Source organism: Helianthus annuus, chromosome 14 (genome assembly GCF_002127325.2).
Source record: "Helianthus annuus cultivar XRQ/B chromosome 14, HanXRQr2.0-SUNRISE, whole genome shotgun sequence".
NCBI lineage: Eukaryota > Viridiplantae > Streptophyta > Magnoliopsida > Asterales > Asteraceae > Helianthus > Helianthus annuus.
In genome coordinates, this window is record NC_035446.2 from 11218376 (window position 1) to 11228050 (window position 9675).

General features: G+C 38.5%; 1 protein-coding gene across 1 annotated transcript; it reads left to right on the plus strand.

The window, feature by feature from the left end:
* The first annotated feature begins 3719 nt into the window (after positions 1–3719).
* On the plus strand, positions 3720–5572 carry LOC110906410 (DNA ligase 1-like). The gene is made up of 2 exons (XM_022151544.1): positions 3720–4518; positions 4563–5572. The coding sequence occupies exons 1-2, from the start codon at positions 3720–3722 to the stop codon at positions 5570–5572; spliced, it is 1809 nt and encodes a 602-aa protein (XP_022007236.1).
* The last annotated feature ends 4103 nt before the right edge of the window (positions 5573–9675 follow it).

Sequence of the window (9675 nt, forward strand, 5' to 3'; positions counted from 1 at the left end):
GTGGTTCGTTTTGGCAAACGGGGCAAACTAAATCCGCGGTATGTCGGACCGTTCGAGATCATTGAGAAAATAGGCAAAGTGGCCTACAAGCTAAACCTACTGGCTGAACTCGGTGCAGTTCACAATGTATTTCACGCGTCGAATCTGAAGAAGTGCCTGTCAGATGAGACCCTCATAGTTCCTTTTAAGGAACTCACTATCGACGAGCGGTTGCAGTTCGTCGAGGAGCCAGTTGAAATCACGGACCGGGATGTTAAGGTCCTCAAAAACAAGAGAATCCCTCTTGTTCGAGTTCGTTGGAACTCCAAACGTGGCCCAGAGTACACCTGGGAACGCGAAGATCAGATGACAGAAAAGTACCCCCAGTTATTCGGAACCAATGCAACCATTACTGAGGCTGAAGCTACTATTACTGAATTTCGGGACGAAATTCCAAATCAACGGGGGGATGATGTGACACCCCAGGAAAACCAGTAAACGATACAACTTACCTACCTAGCTTCCTCAGTAACCGCATGCTAAATTACGGGACGAAATTTCTTTTAAGTTGGGGATAATGTGACAACTCGAATTTCCAAGATTTCTATTTCGCATTTATTGCATGCGCATGTATTGTTTAGTTGTTTAATTGTGCAAATAATTGGCTATGGAATTGTATACGTTTTAATACAATGAAGTGTATTGTGTGAATGTGCTTAGTTATGTGTTATTTGTGAAAGACTTGTCTAATGCATAAACTGGGTGGTGAAACTGTGAAATTAATTGAGGTGGTGCACTATTGTAAAATATAATAATAAAGGGTGTAAAGAGTTATTAGTGAAACCTAAATCATACTTAACCCTAAATCATTTACTAAACCTCTCACAAGAATCCAAGCACGTACTTTCATTTCTTTGGCTCTCTAGCAATCATCACCATCATCATTGGCAAGATATTCATCACTTTCGATTCCTCTCTTTCTCTATAATCATTCAAGGTAATTGTTTATTGATCATTGTAATACTTGTAAACCCTAATTGATTGCTTGATTGTTATGAATTCTTGATCCTTGATTATGTGTTCACAAAAACCCTAGTTCCTCATATAATAATCTGTGATTTTGATTCGATTCTGGATAATTGTGATTATGATGATGATTAGTTGCATACTTGGTAGATTATGCTTGTGATGATTGTTGTTTTTAAGCAATGGTTGATTTGTTAAGAATCTGTTATCGATATGAATGAAATTAGGGTTGCTCGAGCGTAGAGAACGTAACTGATTGACTCTTTTGATTTTGTATTGGAATTCACGTATTGATATGGTTGTCTGAGTTTTATAATAGAGGTGTGATGTCCGAGCTTTATGTTACAAATTGTAGTCCGAACTCTTTGATTATTATTCATGAGGTCCGAGTTCTTGCTAGTGTATGAAATCAGAATTCCTATTGTGAAGCTTGGGTCCGACCATTGTAGTTGAAAACAAGGATCCGACTTTTATACGTTAATAAGGTCCGAGCTTCAACTCATGTCATCTGGTCCGAACTTTAAACAAGCAAAGGGTCCGAGTTTTGAGGCTCTAAGCCTTGTCCGACTTTTGTGAGGGCTTATGAGGTCTGATCTTGTAAATGTATCATGTCCGAGTTCTTTGGCACATGTGATATCCGAGTTTTTGCAAAGGACACTAAGGTCCGAGTTTCATGACCTAAGGTCCGAGTTTTATGCCAATCATAGGTCCGACCTTTGTGACCCCATACCCTTGTCCGAATTCCCTTAAGTGCGTGTGTTGTGGTCCGAGTTTTGAACAGGGGAAACCCCCCCCCCCCACACTTGCCTGTCCGAGCTTTAGATAGGGCAAGGCCTGCCCGACTTTGTATGATGTAAAGTGAAGCTGAATGTATGTTATTACGTGATTGAATCTGTTAAGTGTTAACTGTGTTATATTCGTCAGATATGTAAAGCATGCAACTGTTGTTAACCTGATGATTCGTAAAGCGTGTTATTGATTAACTACGTTAGAAATGATCAAGCACTCTACCATATGATGCATATTTGGATGAATGTGAAATATAACTGTTAGGAGTTGCATGACGATGATTGCTTAAACACACCTTGTGACATAGATTACATGTGAAATATTGCGAATTCGAAACTGATTATTATACGTGCACACAATAGGACTTGACTGATTACCTGTGAGTGCATAAACTAGCATACCGAGCAAACCAAGGTGAGTTCACACAGCCAAGGCATGGGGTTCCCAGGGTGGGAATGGGATTGATTTATTTATTTGTACTTCTCTAGATATTGGAACGTAGTGATATGATCCTCAGGTGAGGAAGGTGATTTGGTTAAGATACTGCTAGACTAGTTTTGCTTATAGAACTGATCTTCGCACACACGCCGGGGTTGGCTGCGATAATATGACTGATCTTCGCACACATGCCAGGGTTGGCTGCGATAATATGACTAATCTTCGCACACATGCCTAGGAAAGGCTGCGAACTATACACTAAAACTTCGCACAGGTGCCGGGTGGCCGCGATACAAACATACCTAGTCTAGAATACTTGAGAACTTTACTTAATCTTCGCATACATGCCTAGAGGGCCGCGATACGAACTATTACGATACATGACTTAATGAACGAATACAATGCTTACTATACTATTACAAATACCGAACTATAAACTGTGAACTCGCTCAACTAGTTGTTGATCCTCTGTTACATGCCTTGCAGGTCGTTAGATACATGGAGCTTGCATAGGGAGGAGCAGGTCTTTGTGGAGCATGGATTCGTGAAATGCTTAATTAAACACTTATGACTTTTCATACATTATTATTATTGTTGGGTTTACTTACATGCTTCCGCTACTTAAACAATATTTGGCTTTTGAACATCAATCATGTCGTGATGAATTACATTATCTACTTTTATTATTAAATGCTGTGTTCGATATGATTGGTGGCTTGATCCTGGTCAGTCACGCTCCCAAGCGGTGATACTCCGCAGGTGGATTTTGGGGGTGTGACAATACATGTGTATTCAAACGAGGTGATGAGTCAGACCGCACGAGATGGTCAAACGGTGTGAATGTTCCAGACCGCATGAGTTGACCAGATCGTGTGATTATACCAGATCGTTTGAAATTGGCCAACTTGTTTGGGGTTCACATCGTTTGAGACTGTTCAACTCGTTTGAATCCAAGTCGTTTGAATTGATCAAGCCGTATGAGATGGTCAGATCGTGTGAACACTAGATCGTATGAAAAGTTTAATCACTTTGGCACGAGATCGCATGAATTGGTCACATCGCATGAGACCAGAATGTGTGAATGTTATTTTGAAAGTTGTGCAAATTGTTTAACTTGTGTGTTTCTGTTTGTGTTTCAGGCATTGAACGTGGTATTTGAATCATCGCACAATACTTGCTGTGTTTATGATGAAGAACTACCAAAGATGGTTATGTTTAAGGAAATTTTGCCATTCATGAGGCGTTTACCAATTCAAAAAGCTTTAACGGATCAGCACAAAGTATTCAAATCTCATGTTGAACGATTTTGGAAGAATGCTAGTTATGATGAAGTGAATGATGTTATTAATTCAAGTGTTTGAATAGATAATGAAGATAAAGAAATCATAATCACAGAACAACTTGTACGAGAAGTATTAGAGTTTCTAGATGATGATAATTCGCCAACAGGGTTTCTGGGAAGGATGGTCAAAGGATGTATGCTTAGAATGGGTTATAACGGTCCGTTGAATAATACAAATTATTTGAAAGCTTGTTTCATGAAGCCGTACAAATTCTTTACTCACTCAGTGATTCATGCGCTAAGTCACAGGAAAGGTGGATACGATGTTATGAAAGACTGTCAAATGTGTATAGTGACGGCGTTGGTGTTAAACAAGAAATACAACTTTTCTAGAATTGTTTTTCATTACATGAAAGATAATATTACATCTGGTAGTCGAAGTTGGGTGTATCCAAGATTTGTGCAGATGATGCTGGATCATGCATGTCCAAATCTGGTGAAAGATGAACAGAATGATCTAATGCAGTTGCATCACATGGATAATGAAACGTTAATCCGATTATCCAAGTATACAAAGAATTGGCCTGAACCGAAGAAGAGAGAGTTTTTCGGATTCGTCAAAGATGATAAATATGAAGATCCAGATCTAGTAAATCATTTAAAGTGGAGGAATGATGCTGAAATGAAAGAAAAGAGTGCAATTAATGAATTAAACAAGTTAGAAGATTTCTATGAAACTCGAAATGATTGGTATACAAAGGTAGAAAAAGGGAAGAAAAAAGGTGGAAAGAGAACTCCTACACCAGAAGTCCAAGCTGAAGAAGGATCATCTTCTCAACCACAGAAGAAACGTAAAAAGAAAACAGTTGAAACATTGCTAGTTGATGAACCAGAAGTTGATGAGACAGAAGCTAATGTTGAAAAAGATCAAGATCCGTTAACTCCTGAAACTGAGCAGTTGTTGAGAGATATTGATGATACTTTAGAAGCTGAGAAAGCAGCTAGTAGAAAGTAGTTGATGATGAAGAAAAGAGTTCATCTGGTGCAGAAGGTGATACGGATGATGAAGTTGATCGATGGATCAAAGAAAATTATGATCCAAAAGATAGGGAGAAACAAAAGAAGAGAAAGAGGAGTTCGGATGATGATGATAAAACATATGTTCCACCAGAAGATGTTCAGGTTGTAAAATCACCATCTTCAGGAGGTAGAAAGAAATCAACATCAAGAAAACGTGTCGGAACTCCAGCAGCACGAAAGTTAAGATTCAAGCTGAAAATAAAACCTATTCAAGATCAACAAACTCAGCCTACACCAGAACCACAATCTAAACCACCATCACCACCACAAAATCAACTAAAATCACCACCACCACAACAACCATCACCAGATCCTTTACAATCACCACAATCACCATCACAACATCATATTTCATCACCTATTCATGAACAACCACCAATACTATCACCACACGCTCAACAAACACCACCAACCACACAACCACCAGTTCATACTACTCCTGGATCGTCTGGTTTTGAAAAATTTCCACATATTTCAGAGAGTACAGTTCTTGAGCAGCTAGATGATTTTAGCTTTGTGAATGATGATCTTGTGAAGAAGTTGCAAAAGAAGGTGAATGAGGTGTTGAGTGAGAAAAAGAAGTTAGAGGAACGTGTCAAGTCTGTTGAATCTGAGAATTCATCTTTGTTGAAAAAGATTGAAGCTGATCAAGCTGACATAGACATTCTGAAAGTTCGAATAGCTGTCTTGGAAGAAGAAAAGTCTCAAAGGGATGAGCAGAATGCGTACTTCAAATTGAAAAATAAAGAATTAGAAGCCAATAATGCTAAGAAGGAACATGAAGAGTATATGTTAAAGAAAGTGTTGGAAGATTTGATTAGAAAGCCGATTGAACAAAAGTTTGAAGAGATAGAGCTTGCAGAAGTTAGAGCAAGACGCGAAGCAGAAATGGAAGCTGGAATGAAAGATAAGGGTAAAGGTGTTCCAGTTGAAGATGATGTTCAAGTGACTGAAAGGGAAATTGTTCTGACTGAGTAGACAAAAGTTTCAGAATCGTCTATTCTAGATCCTTGTCCATTAACTTCAGTATCTGGTATGATTAACGACAATGATGAAGATGATGAAGAAGATGATAATTTGAAAGATGATGCAGATGAAGTATGTTGAAGAAGCTGATAATTATGATAAAGTGGAAGTAGAAGACTGGAGTGACGATGATCAGTCTGAGAATGTTAATGTTGATACTTCTAGCTTTCCAACTCTTTCTGAGTTTTTCAGTCAAGCAAATGAAGATGAATTAAGAAGAAAAATTGCTGAAAGTGTTAAGAGTAAGAGTTTTCGAGAAATGTCAAAAGAAGAACAACGTGAAGAACGAAAGAAGTGGTTCAGGAAGGATACGGATAGAAAATACAAAAGACCACTACAGTATTACAGAAGGGATAGAGATGTTTCTTTGGGTGATATCATAAGCTGGGGGTACTTGCCACAAGTCAACGCTTATGCTATTAGAAGAGAATTTGGTGTTCAATATTTTCAATATATTCAAGATATAATGTCTCTACCTTGGTGGGATGTTGAAGAGTTGTCCCAAGTCAAAACGTTATCATATCCAGTCAGAGTTCATGATATGCCAACTTGGGGCTTGAAGAAATTTGAAGCTTTCAAAGAATTTCGTCACTGGAAGCCACATTATCCTTAGAAAGTCAAGAGGAAGGATTTTGTTACGGGTATTGAAGAAACAATTCTGAAGATCAAGAAGCCCATGGTTATGAAGAATATTACATTGCCGAAGATGGAACAGAATTTTCATGAAGGGTTTGTATGCTGGGTTTATAGTTGCATGACGACCGAAGCAGTAATTGTGTACAAAGTTGGGAATGAAAGCCGATATATTCATCTGTACGATCTGATGTGGATAGTGAATTGTTCTAAAAAGGATATTGAATGTTTGTTTGTGAACAAGATTGGATATAAGGCAGAAGATAAAGATCAAGCTATGCAGTTTCAGAAGGTAGCTATAGTATGTTTTCAGAAGGGTATAAACTCTGAAAATATGTGGTTATCAAGTTGGAGAGAGATTGAAAGAGAAGAGTTTCTGAAAGCAGAGAAGGAGAGAGAAGAGCGTGAAGAAAAAGACAGAATCGCTCGAGCAACATGGAGGCAAAGGCTAGCTGAGGAAGAAAAGAGAGCTGCAAAAGAGAAGGAACAGCTCGGGAAACCTTTATTGAAAAAGCCAAAGCAAAGAGAAGAATTTTTCAAGTCTTTGTGAAGAATGTTTTGAAGACCGGCTGGCTGAAGACTGCGGCAATATCCAAGGGGGAGTTTGTTGATGCATAATGTCTATCGCCTGCGTCATCACTCTATGTCGTGTCATGTATATGTAATAGGGTTAAAAAGTCAAAGTTTGTATGTATTATGGCTAGGTCGCACGACGTGATAGATCAGGTCGCACGAAGTGAGCTTGTCTAGCTCGTGCCATCTGGATGTGTTATCTCGTGCTTTCTGGCAAGTCTATAAATAGGCTAGTAGTGTTCTTCATTTGTAACTTTCTGGAGAATTGTGTACCGAAGTGTTGTTGGATTCTCTCTGTACCAAAACGTATTATATCAATGAAGAACATGTTTAAAGTGACTTTCTACTCTTCTACTCTTGTTCTAACACTGATTGACGGTTTCTAGTCTGATTCCGCCTTTCTAGAAACTAGATCTGACTCTAATTGACTCGTTTGGACGAATCCTCGATCCTACATGCGGAAGGACTAAAAGTGTCAACATGCTAAACTTATGCCTTTGATTGACCTTACATGATGTTCGTATTCTCAAACAAGTGAATTATTGGGCGTGAGAAGCCATTTGTGAAAACAATTGAAAGTTTACAAGACGAAGGGGATGTGTCAACATGTTAATTCTTACCTGTGAGTGACCTTTTAACAAACCCGGGGCTTCGTAATGTCCAATTGTACTTCTAAAAATGCTTGACATTAATTACGATAAGTTTCGATATCATTATATGATATTTGTGCAAGATTTCAAGAAAAAGGGTTAAAAGCGTTAACGAGAGAAACTAGTGCCTTTGGGTGATCTCTTAACTGAACGGGAGCCTAACGATGTTTGTTATAAATCCCAAGATACTTAAAAACTAACTATAGGGGCCAAATATGCTTAAAATGAAACATATATGAAGAATAAAAGGACAAGGGACTGAAACTTGGCGTTTTGGTAAAAGATGTTTTTAGAATGATGGATGGAAGTGATTATGGAAGCGATGTTAACGTCGTTTATATAATGATGTTTGATGTGCACAAAGTGCAACATATAAATTACATCAATTGTGGCATAAAACTAACCCTTTTTTAGTACTAATGTTGGAAAAAAGTGTGCTTTTGTCTTGCTTTTGTCTTCCTTTTGTATTTTCAGGATTAAATGAGCTCAAATGAACAAAAGAAGCAAAAATACAGCTAAATCTAACATAAATACAAGAAAAGGAACAAATGTGGCATGCCCGACCTCCCGACAGCATCTTCCCAAAGCAAAACAAGAAGACAGAAGGCTGAACATGCCCCGTGCTCACTGAGCACGGGGGCGTGCCCAAGTGACAACAGAAAAGACAAAGTGATAGAAGCTTCTACTGCCCACCACGGGGCCGTGCTCAGCTGGACACGGGGGCGTGGTCAACTGTTGCAGAACGCATTTAATGAAATTGCGAATTGCAATTAATGAAGAGAGAGACTCGGATGGACACGGGGCCGTGCCCAGTGTACACGGGGCCGTGCCCAGGCTTCTGTTCAACCTATAAATAGGAGTGCTTGGAGCTCTTGCAACTCATCCCTTGGCACACCACCTCTCTCACACTTCACCCACCACCATCACAACACCATCATCCACCACCATCATCCATTGTCCATCATAGAGTGTGTGAGTCGTCTCGAGATCCAAGATTGATCGTAAGAGTTCTTGACAATCAAAGGCCATGTTTGCCTAAGTCTCTTACATCACTTGGTGAAGACAAGTGTTTAGTGTAATACTTTTTATTTTTAATCTTTTGCACTTTTTAATTGGTTTTGTATTAATGACTTTAATTACTAGTTTCTTATGTTGAAGGTGATTCTTCCTTATTGTTTGTCCGTGGTGTCTTGGCATTATTTTACTGTCTATATAAAATAAAATATTTTCACCATTCATATCTCCACGGTCTATATGGAGGTATGTTGGCTACCTGGTCGGGGGTTAAGGGAACAGTTTGGTAAGAGTCTTGCCATTGTTCAGTGTATAGATCCTGCAAAGGACCTGGATCAAATTTAGTAGGATCTCTTTCAATACCCAACGGTATTGGATGGCGGGGGTCCAAACTCTTTGATCCCCTCATAAGTTAAACTACTATTAAAACTTTAACCCGGCTACTTAGGATTGTATCCCTGCTGACTCAGACTACTTAGCCGAGGGTAACGTCACCTTCAAAAGAGGGGCCTACCACATTATGCATTAATAACTTAATTAATTATCTTTCAATAATCCGACCCTTTAGGATTGTATCCTTGCTGACTCAAACTACTGGGTTGAGGGTAACATCACCTTCAAAAGAGGGGTCTACTACAATAACTAAGATAATCTCTTAAACAAGTGCAAAAGTGCAAAAATAATCAAAGGTTACACTACACACAAGTCGGATCCAAGTGATTCATCTTGTCTATCTGTTTTTATTTTTTTTTCTTTTTCAGCACTTTAATTAGTTTTATTTTTCTAGTTTAAAAATCTTTTTTCTAACACTTTGATTTGATTAGACGTTGAGGATAAACCGGTACTAAAAGCTCTTGTGTTCTTGGACGACCTCGGTATCTTACCAACACTATACTACGTTCACGATGGGTGCACTTGCCCATATGTGTGTTTAGTGTTAGTAAATATCGTGTTTATAAATTTAAAACTTGGCTAAAAAGTGTAAAAAGGGCTTAAAATATATACCTAAACATATTACACCTAACGGACATCAATGTTTTTGGCGCGTAATTTAGGAGGGAATTTCTTCTAATAAATGTTAATAATTGAATATCAATTACTGTTTGTTTCTTCTACCTGTAATCTACAACACGTTTTATCACTAAGCTTTGGCGTTTTGTATTAATGGCGTTTTATTTGTTTTGA

Bases quoted from the DNA above. Each gene is read 5' to 3' on its own strand.
- LOC110906410 (XM_022151544.1), top strand. From the start codon at position 3,720: ATGGGTTATAACGGTCCGTTGAATAATACAAATTATTTGAAAGCTTGT. The intron at 4,519-4,562 runs GTAGAAAGTAGT...CATCTGGTGCAG, and splicing joins AGAAGCTGAGAAAGCAGCTA to AAGGTGATACGGATGATGAA.